This window comes from Polyodon spathula, chromosome 1 (assembly GCF_017654505.1).
Source record: "Polyodon spathula isolate WHYD16114869_AA chromosome 1, ASM1765450v1, whole genome shotgun sequence".
Taxonomy (NCBI): Eukaryota; Metazoa; Chordata; class Actinopteri; order Acipenseriformes; family Polyodontidae; genus Polyodon; species Polyodon spathula.
Genome location: NC_054534.1, coordinates 76447224 through 76462331, shown reverse-complemented (window position 1 = coordinate 76462331; position 15108 = coordinate 76447224). Strand labels below are relative to the sequence as shown.

The window sequence follows — 15108 nt, the reverse complement described above, 5'->3', positions numbered from 1 at the left end:
CTATTTGTAGTGACTGACGAAGCAGTTGCCGATGCATATTCATCCCCTAGTCTCTGTAAGTCTCTTTGGATAAAAGCGTCTTCTATGATTTATTAATCAGCCCAAACAACAACAAAAAGAAAGCATTACAACACGGCTAGTTTACAGATAATGCTAGAAGAAGTAAAAATTAATAAGAACATTTTAGATTTGCAAAATTCACAACCTTGTAACGTTTTCTTCAAACAAGATATAAGGGAATGAAATTACAAATAAAACAATTGGACAGGCTATGCCAGCTTGATTAAGTAGGGTAAGAAACGTTATATAGAATCCATACTTCTATCGCATATTCTGCTCCTGATGTCGTACTAGCGTGATACAATATATCGGTTTATAAAACGTGTTGTTATATAATAACGGGACCCAGATCTCCTAAATCTTCATTGCTACAAATCATCATGCCTAACTTAAGTTAAAAGGACTTGAACTTTGGTGAATTTTAGGTTGCTGACAGTTCATATATGTGTGTTACGTGAAAGAAAACAGAAAAAGACATAAATATTTCAATCAAAACAGGTAAGGACCAAATGTAGAGGGGACCTTGAACAACTAACTACAAAGATTGCATTGATTTGACTGATACAGACCAGCATCTGAAAACAAGCCAGTGCTCTTAGTTGAAGTGTTTGGGTCTATTGTGTTATCACGGCTTCTGTTAGGACCTTTCCTCTGGTTCTCTTTCTAACAGCTACCCCAGTTTTTCTCTTCTTTTTCTCACTCAAGTTGTCCCTTCGCCCCTCCCTCAGCTCTCATCTAATGAAGCGTAAAGCAAGCAGGCTCCCGTGCGCGTGGCTAGTGGGGTTCGTAGCGCACCGGTCACTTTCATTGGCTGGCGGCGCCTCGCGACCCCATTCATTAATAAATTAGCGGCACGCTCCAACAGAGCGCGAGCTACCAATCACAAAACAAAACGGATTTGGGCTTTAAAACTTTTTATACTGATAACATAGGGGGGAGGGGGAGAAAAGTTAAAGAAAAGAAATGAGTGAAGAATAGCCATGGGGACAAGCCTCTGTGGTAGATTTGATTGTTTTAAGGAGGGTATATAAGGGGAGTTAAGAGAGTCGTGTGCCAGACACACAGCCACCGAGCTGTAAGCAGCGCAAGCAGCTCGCTTCACAGGAGTATTGGGGCGCGTGCCAATAGTACTGCTAAAAAAAAAAAAAAAAAAAAAGCATCTTTCTGACAACATACTGTCACCTGGACTACAAGCTCTCTGGAACCACGTTTTCTTTAGACACGTTCTGCAAGTTTATCGACATCACGTCTTTACTTTCTGCAAAAGCTATCAAGCTCAACTGCAAAGTAAGTTTAGATATTTCAACATTTTACCAAGCTCTTAACTAACAGTTTGAAATTCACAATGCCATTCCAAACGTGGAATGTTTTACATGCTGTAAATATTCTATATATTCTCTAAAATAGACCCTTAGCAATAGAAATCTAACGAGTTTCTTCTCTCTTTTTGTTAGTATGTTTCCTAAAGCCGACAGCTTCGAGTATGAGGAGCAGGGTATGATGCTCGAATCTCCGGCCCCATCATCGCCGGATAGAGACTCCCTCGGTCAGTCAGAAGAGGACATGGAGATGTCTCCGACGCAAAAGCCAAGCAGCCCTGACTGCAAACGCAGGTCCAGGGGCAGAAGCACCAAGACCATCAAGAATCCAGAGGTCTTGCAGAAGGTTAAGAAAGGCAGAAGACAAAAGGCGAACAACAGAGAGAAGAACAGGATGCACAACCTCAACTCTGCACTGGACACCCTGAGACAGATCCTGCCTTGCTTCCCCGATGATGCCAAGCTTACCAAAATCGAAACCCTGCGTGTCGCCCACAACTACATCTGGGCCCTCACAGAGACCCTCCGGCTGGGCGACTCCTTCAGCGGGGTGGCTGACTGCATCTTCATGGGGAAGGGCTTGCAAGATCCAAGTCTGACGACCCCCAGCTCGGGGATATCCTCCGATATCCCATCCCCGTGGAGCTGCAGCAGCTCACCTTCTTCCTCATACACCTCTGCTTTATCCCCCGCCAGCTCAGACATTGGCAGCAGCTGCAGTTGGCGATCCAAAAACCAGAGCTACGCTGGAACCCAATTACAAAACGAATTTAGTTAAAAATAGATACTTTATACACCAGAAGTACAGTTTTTTTTTTTTTTTTTTTTTTTTTTTTTTTTTATATATATAATAATAATAATAATAATAATAATAATAATAATAATATATCGTGCAAGAGCATTTAAGAGTACTTGACGAACGTGATATTTGACCGAAATACTGTTATTGTTTTTATACGATTCTCTATGACGGACTAGATAACGTTAATATTTTTAAATTACACCGATTTGTGTTTGGTTCTCTGAAAAACGTATTGTGTTATCTGTGGGGTCGGAAGGTTTACTATAACGTGTATTTTTCTGGGTAAAAATATATATTTTTACTTTGAATGCTGTATACTTTAATGCTTGACATCCCTTGCCTTTTCCATGTGTTAGCTACAGCAGTAGGCTGTGGGATTTTGAACTGTCAAATCAAACTTTTTTTTTTTTTTTTAGTGATGTGCACTTTGTTCGGTTTCCCAGCACCCCACAATGCCCTTTATTCCATCACTTTCAGTTTCACTTACTATTTTTCATTTCACCATCTGTCTTACATGATTTATAAGAAAAAAAAGGTATTCTGCTAGATAGGCCTATCCAGGTTAGGAGTCATTGTATAATCTGTGGACTTAATACAAGCGTGGAAATGTAGTCTAAACGCTCTATCAAAGGCAAAACGCTGAAGGAAAATAGAAAAAAAATCGGGCAGGAGGATTGCTTCATGAATCATGCATTATTTATCTTGACCCTCAGGGTGATGTGAAATTACTGTTCTTTATTGGGACTAAAAATGAATCTCAAAATGCAACATAGAGCATTAAAGCAACCAGCAACACCCGAGTTCACTTTTATTTATTATAATGGAAATGTTTCGTGGGAAAAATATATATCTATATTTTGTATATTTCACAGAGTTTTATTCTAGTATGTAATTTACATTTTTTTAAATAAAACGAAAACTGTCCTTGAAAGGCTTTTTCGAATTTATTAATAAAAAGATATACTTTTCATAAAATGTTGTTGCCTCGCTTCCTTAAAAGAACAACACTTGTGTGTTATCTCTGACACTTGGTCCCACACACCTAAAATATCAACACAGTCCAACACCTTCGAATGTGGTGCATTTTCTGAATATTTGAACAGCCAGCCTATGAAAGATACCCCCCTCGCCACGTGAAAAAATGCACGATTGACGCTTCTGCAATATTTATGACATGCAAATAGGTTTAGGCAGTGTATTATAAATATTTGGTATTTGTTACCATTTCTGTGATTGACATCAGCAAAACAATCCCAAAAAAATAGATTTAGGACAACTTGATTTGTTGCAGGTTACTGTTGATAAGTTTTACCCACTTTAATTTCAAGATGTCACATGAATAGAAACGTTTGTAGCTTTTAAAAAAAAATTCTATAAAAATAAGGTGCATAATAAACACTATAATTGCGTGATAATATATAATAAAATTAGGGGGACTCTTGTCTGCTTGTCTGTGAGTTTGAGTGAGTGAGCGTGAAAGAGCATTACATCGGCTTGTCACGAGACCTATCTGGTATTAACAAGTGCAAAGTTTTCCGAGCATGACAAATCCCGAGCCAGAACCAGTGCAGAAGCACGCGAATACTAAAAGAAAAACAGAAAAACTATAAACAGTTGTTACAACCGAACCATAATTACGTTTAGTAAATTGGTTGTGCTTCAAAACTGTTGAGATTATTTAGTGTTTTTTGACCAATAGGCTATGAAAATGCTAAAGGCACGAGAGTGATTTAGTAATTTTGTCACCCACATGCCCACAATAGATTTAAGCATTGTAATGTGTTCTTTGTTATCGGCATAGAAATACTTTCTCCGAGAAACCACTTTCTTGAACTGCATTAAGCAATAACCCTACCCTTTTTTTATTTCCCCCAAGAAGAATTGGATTTGGAAGTTTAATTTAAATAATTAAATCAAGCTATAGTACCATGCATCTTCCAAATAGGATCCGATCCACGGAGCGTGAAAGCAAACTCCAAATCCTTAGTAATAAAATAAAATGTGTGAAAATGGAATTAATGAAATTAGGTTAGCCCAGTAAAATGTACAGGGATCCCAGCCTCGGGCAAGCTCTACTTGCTAGAGAGCTATTGTTTTGCAACCAAGCAGAGGGGTTATTATGTGTTAAATAATTCTTTTAAAAAAGAGGTATTTGCATAATCACTTCTTTGATGTGTCCAACAATCTAATGCTGTGTCAAAAATCAGCCATTGGTTGGAAGCCGTATACCAAGTGCTTTAACCCATGCCACTCCAATACCCTTTTTAATGATTAAACACATTATCAGAATAACAAAGGGATTACGTTGCTGTCCTTTTTTAAACGTATACTTTAACAACGCACGTGTGTACATTAATATAAAAATAATCTGCCAAAAGACACTGACTAATAAATCTTAATTATCAGTCAGTGACAGATTCAATTATTCTTAACTCTCATTTTGTTGTGATAGAAAAGAGCTGTTTACGTTTATGCTGGTCCCTACCATTGTTAAAACTGGACTTTACATTCTACAGTATTGCACTTCTGGTGTCATTTGGTTTATTCATTCAACTCATTGCACTTCTGGTGTAATTTGGTCAACTCGTTCTTCAAATCTAAAGGACCATATTCAAAACATGACATCCTATAAGTATAACCTTTTGGTATAGGAAGCTGTTCAAGTCCCTCCATGGAAATCCACGTTTGTGGAGAGTATTTTGTTCTCATAAGGCTCTTGTAATTTAGTTATAAACATATGCTTTGTCTTAAGAAATTATCATACTAGATTGTTTTTGCCTGCTGGTCTTATTATTAAATTAAAGTAAGCAAGCATAATTTACATTGACTTACCTAATACAACCATCTGACAAATATAAGGGACTGTGGCAAAGTGGTTGCTGATAGTGAACAGGTGCAAGGGTGTTACAGTGCAGGAATAATCACAGGCTGACCATTATAATAGTTATAGAAAAAGGGATGCTTTATTTTGTAATTCCCGGTCTGATGACCTCAAACAATAATCCCAGGCAATACACAGCAATATGTATTGCAGTGTTTAATAATAATGGGTTGCAGTCCCAAATAATAAACACAGTTAGCACTGTATAAAATATAATACAGTATATTACGTATATATACGATCACCAGATCTGGGTACGTGCTGTAGTGCTCGTGGTGCATGATTACAGGGTATCTTTAGTGACTGTAGTGCAGTGTTGATCTGGGTTTTTGTGCTGGCCCAAGGCGATAGCTCCAGTTTAGGGTTTCACCGTCTAGTGATAACAAACACGGACAGTTATTAGACTGACACGAACAAACAAACAAAACACTCACAAATATTTTTCAGTACGCGTTCCCTGCGTCTCACATAGTCCTTCCAGTTTCTAACATAAGCCAAGTGAAGGAAAAGATTTACTATTCTCCGTCCCCTTTATGCTATCACGCATGATCCCTTGGTAAACGATTGCAGCTGTCTCTATTGTCTGCAGCTGCTACATCGTTTACCTTACGGGTCAACATGTTCCTGCACTGGAGTCTCGCCTTCCAGGCTCACCGACTTCTGGACCCCGGAAATGAACTGTCAGACCAGCCCGTCCAAAGACTTCCCCTCTTGATACTTTGCGCCCTCACAGGTCGGGAGGGAGATTTTCAACCAGAACTCATTATATTTCTGTTACAGTGACAGAACATTATTATTATGATACCTGCATATACCCATTTAATTGTTTTAATGACTTGGAAACACCATATTGCGCTGGTTTACAATCTAGGGAAATTATGCCAGTTACCGGCATCGGTGTGAAAACAGCCTCAGAAATTACTAGTTTTAAACCCTTTGACAGCTGTTGCACAGCCAGCCCGGAAGATTCCACTGCGCATGGCTCTCCTCAGTCTGGCAAAAGGCTCTCTTTTGCACCTGGAACTGCGCAGGTTCTGGCTATGGGTCTGGCTCCTAAAAGGGACAGCTGGCTAGCCCTAGTGCTATCAGATGTGGTTGTAGGTACGTTGCAGAGTGCTAGGGCAGACTGTATGTCCTTGTATACCTATAAATGGAGGTATTTCCAGGCTGGGTGTCTGGCTAGAAGCCATGAGCCCATATCTTGCCCTATGCCAGTAATCTTACAGTTTCTACAAGAATTGCTTGATGCTGGTAGGTCACCTTCCACTTTGAAGGTGTATTTAGCAGCTATCTCTGCTTGCCATGCCCACGTAGATTCAATGTCTCCGGGCGTGCATTTTTTGGCTACCCGTTTTCTTAAAGATGCTCGACAATTACTCCCTCCCAGGAGGACTGTTCTCCCTGAATGGAGCTTTAATATTGTACCAGAGGCTCTCACGAAGGCCCCGTTTGAGGCCATACACTCCATAGAGCTGAAGTACCTCTTCATGAAGACAGACTTCCACGTGGCTTTCACCTCCGCTAAGCAGGTCAGTGAGCTGCAGGCGCTGTCTGTGCACAGTTCTCTGGGGCTTGTCCTTCATGTCACATGACACAAAAAATCCTTTTCTCTTGAGAATTAACTACTACTATACTCAGCAGTGATGTTAGCAGACCTTTCTAATGTTCAGATACTACTGTATTTTAGATTTATTCACAAAAAAAAGACTCATATAGAAGAAATGTACTTTGTCCTGGTGTACTCCACTGTTTCCTCTGCTCCACGATTGTTCCAAGGCTCCAACAGACTCTTCCTGACTGTGCAGTGTCTGGCTCGCGGCTCAACGCAAAGCTGTCCATTTAAATAGTCGAAAATATACATGGCATATTGCAAACGGCAAGGACAAAAGTAATGCAAACACAGAATCACTGGAAAGAAACAAGAAACTTAAATGTAATGATCCAATTTCCATAGCAGCATTCACAATAAAACTTAAATTCTTAGTTGCCAAAAGGTCATTTGTCCTTTTTAACATATTTATGTTAATGCATTGTGCATTGTATTCTGATATATAAAGCCTCATTTACCTTTAAGCCTCCAGGGCTCTCAGGGTTTTACTGCTTTGGCTGTGCATGGATATTTTCTGCATTTGCCATTTAAAATTAAAACATGTAAGCATACCATATGATACCCATAATCCTTATTAAAAAGTACATGCACCGAAATGCTAATACTTTATGAATACAACCAACTGTGTCCAAAATACACTCCATACAGTACAATAACACACAATAGAAGTGTATTTTGGACACAGTTGGTGTATTTAAGAACAGGCAGTGCTCTAACATTTCTAAAGAAAACAAGGGTTCCTGTGCTCTGGTAATGATATGGGACAATACAGCTACTGGTATAAAATACAATTTTCAGTGATACAAACATTAGATTACTATCATGAATTGCGATCATGCCGTAAAAGGGAGGGGGGGCCCCATCGAAACTGCAGAGAGTAAGTGGCCCTGGTAGTGTTAATAACCGAGGTGTCCGTGGTGCACGATCGCCAATAACCAAGTGGGCCTGATAGAATGGGCCTTGGACCTGTGGCAGCAAATCCTTAATACTTCTGACTGGTAGAGCTGCTTGTGAGCAGGGTGCTGATAATTGTGCCGACCTCCGCATTGTGCACCATGAAAACGGTTCTGCACATTAGTTCTATCAATGGCTGCAGTAGCCTGAATCTGCTTTTGGGGCTGAGGATGGCTATTTTGCCAGTGCTTTGCTGGCTTATGGGCTAGGAGCTTCTACTTGGGGAGAAGGCATGCCAGCTCCTTGGAAGACTCATGTGCTTGGTGAGAGCACTTTAGCATCTTATCCACTGTCGGCCCAAACACATGTCCTAGTGTTACAGGTGCTTCCAGTAACAACACCTTGTCCCTGTCAGGTACTCGAGCCTGAGCAAGCCAGAGCTGCCTTCTTGCTGCCACCAATGTCAGGCATTGTGCAGGAGCATGGCTGCCATTGTACTCAGACAACTAGAGCATGTGGTTGTTGACCAGGCTCATCAACAGTCCAAAGCACCTTTGACCATTGTTCCATAGTCCAATTTCTGTGTTATTGTAACCTTTAACCTTTTAGTGTAGTTCCCCTTTCTTAACAGAGGTATTCCGAGTGACATTGGTACTGATGATATGATGGACAATAACACCTATGCCTTCTGCCAGTTCTGTTGTCAATTCAACGCTTGTCTTCGTTCTATTCCTTATGGATATTATCTTCAAGTATTGCTCATTCTTGTTAGACAGCTTTTTGGGTCTTCAGGTGCAGGGTTGGTCAATTACAGATGATGTTTCACTGTACTTGTTGATTATGCTTTGGATACCACACCTTGAAAATTGCGTGATGAAAGTGTATATATTTATTTATTTATTTTTTTATTTGGCATTTATTATACCACCTTTAACCAAGGCACTTTACAAGTTTTAAGAATTTTGTACAAACTGAAAAAATGGGTGAAGAAAGAGGGTAAGAATATTGGGGTAGGGCAAGGAGATTAATAGCTATATGAAAGCAAAGGCCAGAGGCTAGGTCAGGGTCGGGCAGGCAAGGTCATAGCAGGAGGTCGGGGGCCAGCAGTAAGGGTAGGATGGGCTAGGGAAGAAAGATGAGTTTTAAGGGAGGAGCGGAAACTGCGTAAAATGGGTGACTGTTTTATGTTTTGTGGGAGTTTATTCCAATGAAAGGGAGCAAGAAGAGAGAAGGAATGAACATGAGATTTATATTATACATGATCTTTATATATATATTTACCCCCCATAAATAGGGGGGGAATGAAATGGTGGGGCGGGGTGGTGGAGATGAGGGGGAGGGGAAAAAAAGGATTTCAGTTTTTGATGGGTTGATGAGGAGGTAGCGTCACGCCATCCAGGATTGGGGGATTCACTGGAGCTGTCCGAATATATACGCCAGAGCCAGTACCTAGGGTCCCCCTGTACTTTAAAAAAAGGGGGATGAAATCTGGATGTCATCACAAAGTAATGGTGAGGGAAGTTCAATGTGGAAATGAAGGGACCATTTGTTGCCTTAATTAGCCTGGAATAATAGGCATATATATATATACTATATATATCTATATATCTATATAATAATATATAAATAATATATATATATTTAAATTTCATTTATCTACACATCCTACCCCACTACTTATAAGTGAAAAAAAATTCCAGAAATTAGGAGAAAATTAAAAACTGAAAGTTTGGTTGGATAAGTGTCCACCCCCCTTGTAATAGCAATCCTAAATTAGATCAGGTGTAACCAATCGCCTTCAAAATCACACACCTGAGTTAAATTGTAGCGATTCATGTGATTTTAGGATAAATTCAGCAGTTCATGTAGATTCCTTCTGCTGGGTAGTGCATTTCAAAGCAAAGACTCAACCATGCGCACCAAGGTGCTTTCAAAAGAACTCCTGGACAAAGTTGTTTAAAGGTACAGATCAGGGGATGGGTATAAAAAAATATCAAAGGCCTTGAATATCCCTTGGAGCACGGTCAAGACGATTATTAAGAAGGGGAAGGTGTATGGCACCACCAAGACCCTGCCTAAATCAGGCTGTCCCTCCAAACTGGATGATCGAGCAAGAAGGAGACTGATCAGAGAGGCTACCAAGAGGCCAATGGCTACTTTGCAAGAGCTACAGGCTTTTATGGCCAAGACTGGTCAAAGTGTGCATGTGATAACAATATCCCAAGCACGCCACAAACCTGGCCTGTATGGTAGGGTGGCAAGAAGGAAGCCATTACTTAAGAAAACCCACCTTGAATCCAGTTTAAAGTACTGTATTCAAAAAAACACTCAGGAGATTCTGTAGCCATGTGGCAAAACATTTTGTGGTCTGATGAAACTAAAATGGGAATTTTTGGCATAAATGCAAAGCGTTATGTTTGGCGCAAACACAATACAGCACATCACCCAAAGAACACCATCCCTACTGTGAAGCATGGCGGTGGGAGCATTATGTTATGGGGATATTTCTGTCGGGACTGAGGCACTTGTCAAGATAGAAGGGAAAATGAATGGAGCAAAGTGCAGAGAAGTCCTTGAGGAAAACCTGCTTCCCTCTGCAAGAAAGCTGAAACTGGGACGGAAGTTCATCTTTCAGCATGACAACGACCCAAAGCACACAGCCAAAGCTACACTGGAGTGGCTAAGGAACAAAAAGGTAAATGTCCTTGAGTGGCCCAGTCAGAGCCCCAACTTAAATCCAACTGGAAATATGTGGCATGACTTGAAGATTGCTGTTCATCAATGCTCCCCACGGTACTCGATAGAGCTTGAACAGTTTTGTAAAGAAGAATGGTCAAATATTGCCAAATCTAGGTGTGCAAAGTTGGTAGAAACCTACCCCAACAGACTGACAGCTGTAACTGCTGGCAAAGGTGCTTCCACCAAGTATTAACTCAGGGGGGTGGAGACTTATCCAATAAGTGGAAAAAAATCCTCATTTAAATGCATGAAACTATGAAACAATATAGACACAACAAAATATGAAAAAAGTTCAAGGTGGTTTATACTTTCTATAGGCACTGTATATATTCTTTTTTTTAAACACTTTGTTAAAACAAACAATAAACGAAAACGCAAACGCCTATACTTCCTCTGTACCAAAGCAAATGCAACAGAAATTTGGACGATTGGCTACGATGTGGGCTTTTATGGAGGAAGTTATGTCAGCTTTGGTGCTGAAAAGGACTACATCAAAGAGATCAGTTTGTTTTCTCCTGACCAAGAAACTTGGAGAACTGGAGTTCACTCTGTGTGGAGTTAATCAGACGAGGTAAGAAAGTTAATTATTGCTTGCAGTAAGTAACCATGGCTATACTGGGCTCCCTTTTTAATAGCCCCCTGCATACTGCGAGCTCCTTCATTAATTTTACTCACTGAATTTACTGCTAATAGCCATCAAGCTTAAAGTGACATCTGTGCTATTGAGGAAGCAAGGCAAGAGCCAGAAAAGGAGGACTCTGTTTACAGTCAAAACTAATTAAAATGATGGCTTAGCCCTACAACATATATCGTTATGTTAACTGTGTTGGAATACAAATCAGTGGATTATGACTATTTATTAAAATGCAGACATCAAAATATATTCAGCAATTGTTTTACTAAATAGGAAATAAATCCCATTTCATTATAATTTATTATAACCCGCCCAAAATAGTACTAATTTTATATCATGAGAGTAGGTTACCAATTTGTACATGTTTGATTGGATTTTAGAAACTAAAAACACCACCACTTTTTAAAAAAACGTTTTGATTTCCCTCTGGGTTCACCATAATAAAGACAGTGTATTCTTTTAAAAAGTTTTTAAATGAAGCATAGTTTATCTCTTATAGGAACAACACAAAATGTGTTTAGGAAGGACCGGATTATTAACTGAGAAGAACTTCAACCCACAACTGTAAACAACGCAATCTATCATCTTTAAAATGGAAACCGTGTTTACATGGTGGATGCTGTATCTATGAAAACTGTACTTTTCAGTATGAAGAATCCAATGTGCCTATGTGTGCTAATAGTTATTGTTCCTGGTCACTTTGAGATATAGATGAACAAAGCTGCAGTGACAGCTGAAAGTTTGTATTGGTGTCTAAACTTGGCCTTTGCTCGCCTTGCAGATGGACTCTAGGATGTAGTGCAGGATTTTACTGAACAATATCTGTTTGAGTGCCTCACTGGCGTCTCACTCATCAGTCTTAACAATGCACCCGCGGCAGAAGGAGAAAAAACAAATCACAATCTGCCTTGCTTACTCTTTAGGAGAAAAAAAAAAGTAGTGTTTTCTTTTGTTAACCATACAGATAGCTTGTGCTTTGCTCCATTGTGATTATTGATGTTATTTGGCATGTGCTTCATGTTTCTATTTTGTGAACTAGGTAAATTGTGCCTTATAGATATAGGCACCATTTAGCATGCAGGTCTAAATTGGTAATATTTGTATATCTTTATATCTTTGCTAATCTTCATGTTAAAAGACCTATTTCTTTCAGTAACAGAGGTGTAGAAAAACACAGTCTGCTATATAACCATATGTACAATGTAGATACCACTATTCAAATCAATTAAGTAGATCTGTCTCGCATAATAATAATAATAATAATAATAATAATAATAATAATAACAATAATAATAACACTATGCAACACAATTTTTGTTCCTGGGTAGTAAGTGTTATTTCCTAATTGCTTATGCCTCAAAAGTATAGAAAATGGCTATTATTCCCCACAAACTTTGCTTTTGTGACCAGGACAGTGATATTTTGAAATTTACCTATTTCCAATGAGAAAAAGGGCGAATTTGTGTCTTTTCATTCACATAAAGTCAGAAAAAAACAACATATGAATCCAAATTAACATGTATTTATACTAAAGTAATACAAAAATGACTACAAAAGATTTAGAAGTGAGTAGTTTTTCGAGATTTATGATTATACTGTAAATCACTTTCACAAATCAGCCCCCAAATGTAGTCTCCCATCATGTTCTCGTTGTACTGTCCTTGGTAGCGGCGTTCAAAGTCCAGTATATCCTGGTGGAAGCGCTCGCCTTGCTCCTCCGAGTACGCTCCCATGTTCTCCTTGAATTTATCAAGATGAGCATCAAGGATATGGACTTTGAGGGACATCCTACAGCCCATTGTGCCGTAGTTCTTCACCAGAGTCTCAACCAGCTCCACATAGTTTTCGGCCTTGTGATTGCCCAGGAAGCCCCGAACCACTGCGACAAAGCTGTTCCAAGCTGCTTTCTCCTTACTAGTGAGCTTCTTGGGGAATTCATTGCACTCCAGGATCTTCTTTATCTGTGGTCCGACGAAGACACCGGCTTTGACCTTTGCCTCAGACAGCTTAGGGAAGAAGTCTTGAAGGTACTTGAAGGTTGCCGACTCCTTATCTAGAGCTCTGACAAATTGTTTCATAAGGCCCAATTTGATGTGCAGTGGTGGCATCAGCACCTTCCGGGGGTCCACCAGTGGCTCCCACTTGACGTTGTTCCTCCCCACAAAGAACTCGGTCCGCTGTGGCCAGTCCCGCCTGTGGTAGTGCACCTTGGTGTCCCTGCTGTCCCAAAGGCAAAGATAGCAGGCAAACTTGGTAAAACCGCTTTGGAGACCCATCAGGAATGCCACCATTGTAGCCTCTTGATGCCATCTCAGAAAAATGCAGATATGTATCCACTTAGGCAGCTGGAACTAAACTGAACTGGTGAGCTTAAGGCCCCTGTATTTATACTACTACTTATATTACTGGAAAGTTCTAGAAGTTACTCCAAGTTTACTCAGCACTGAATCTATCTGGAATGTTCTGGAAAATAGGTAAATTTCAAAATATCACTGTCCTGGTCACAAAAGCAAAGTTTGTGGGGAATAATAGCCATTTTCTATACTTTTGAGGCATAAGCAATTAGGAAATAACACTTACTACCCAGGAACCAAAAAAAAAAAAAAAAATGTTACACAGTGTAATAATTCACGATAGTTGCTATTTCAAGGCCTTTTCGTCTAACCCTGCTGAAATATCATCAACTCTTGCATTAACCTTAAGTTTGAGAATGTAGTGCTGGTTTTTGAAATATGAACAAATTACACAACTTGCAAGAAATAAACAACATAAAATATTATCAATACCAATACACAACTTCAAGTGCTTGATTCAGTAAAAAGGTATAACAAAGTGTTCTTATTTTAAATGAAAAGTGTGTTATATACAAACCACTTTCCAGTTCTGGATACTCAGTTTTGGTGTAATTTTATGCCATGCTAATCATTAGGAATTTAAAGTCTCTATTTTCAATATTACCTGGAAGTTAAACAAGATGGCCAGTGCTTACAGCTTTTAGACATCAGCGTTCTAAATTGTTAATATGGTAGCCACCAGCGGATTCATCTCTTTCTCCACCCACTAAAGCAACTTGTTTCCATGAGGGCAACTATGACACATTGAACAGTGCACGAATAGCAAAATACACTATACATCTTGCATTATGTGGTAAGAAATCAAAGGCATTTCCAATTCTATTAGGTAAATGCTATGTGGCCAGTGGCTAGGTTCAAAACACAGACTTCACAGATTGCAGACAACACATTTTCAAGTGAGATGAAGAGTTGATGTAGCTTATTTATTGTACAGAGACCTCTTTAGGATGCCAGTCATTACAGTCATCTTACATTAGGAAAAATGTGTCAAAGTGTACGATAATCAGTCAATAATTACATACTTTATATACAACATTTGGAAAAGAGGACAGTGTATAGGAGAAGCATGTTTTATTTGTTTTATTTTAATAGTGTGTTTATGAACAGGAAAAGCTCACAAGATGTCAGTATTACTTGAAAGGAAGACAATAATATACATCAATTCTGGGAAAGCATGCAGATTACCATTTTCTGTAAACTTATATTATGTAATATGGATCAGTATGTCTCAGTACAGCAGCCACATACTGTATTCTACCTGCTCTTATGATAAAGAACAATCTGGATGAGGGTGTCTATGCATTAAACACCTGTAGCCTTGCGTTCTAGTTTTTATTCATCCCAGTACTGCTGTCCTAAAATGATCTATTCAGTTGTAAGTGGACTTACACTGACCTCTTCAGTTACATAACAAACACCATATCAATCTGTCAGTTTATAAAAGCTCACTGACCTTAAGTATACAACGTTGATTACAACCCTTCTGAAATGTGGACTCCAGTCTCCTGTGGCTCACTGAAACCTAAGGCCTTTCAGGAAAGATATTTATGACACCACAATAGAATTAAAGAGAGATATTCCAAAAACACTGAAAAAAGGTGAAAAGGAAGGAATTGTTGTCTTCATCAATGCAACTTAAATAATTAGCTCTTTACAAACAATATGTTTTTTTTTTTTTTTAAGAAATTAAGTCAAACTGACTCTATGCTTTGAACATCGAAACTTGTAGAGTTTACATAACATTTATCATGATGTCTTTATTTGGACTTTTTTACTTTGACGAAATTTCATGAATGTATATAATATATATATATAT

At 39.1% G+C, this 15108-nt stretch overlaps 1 protein-coding gene across 1 annotated transcript; it reads left to right on the top strand.

Annotated features, from left to right (window-relative positions):
• The first annotated feature begins 1515 nt into the window (after nucleotides 1–1515).
• On the top strand, nucleotides 1516–2157 carry LOC121324372 (neurogenin-2-like). The gene has a single exon (XM_041266166.1). It carries the CDS (start codon nucleotides 1516–1518, stop codon nucleotides 2155–2157), a length of 642 nt encoding a protein of 213 aa, XP_041122100.1.
• Nucleotides 2158–15108: the final 12951 nt, after the last annotated feature.

Coding starts and splice junctions, on each gene's coding strand:
- LOC121324372 (XM_041266166.1), top strand. CDS start 1,516: ATGTTTCCTAAAGCCGACAGCTTCGAGTATGAGGAGCAGGGTATGATG.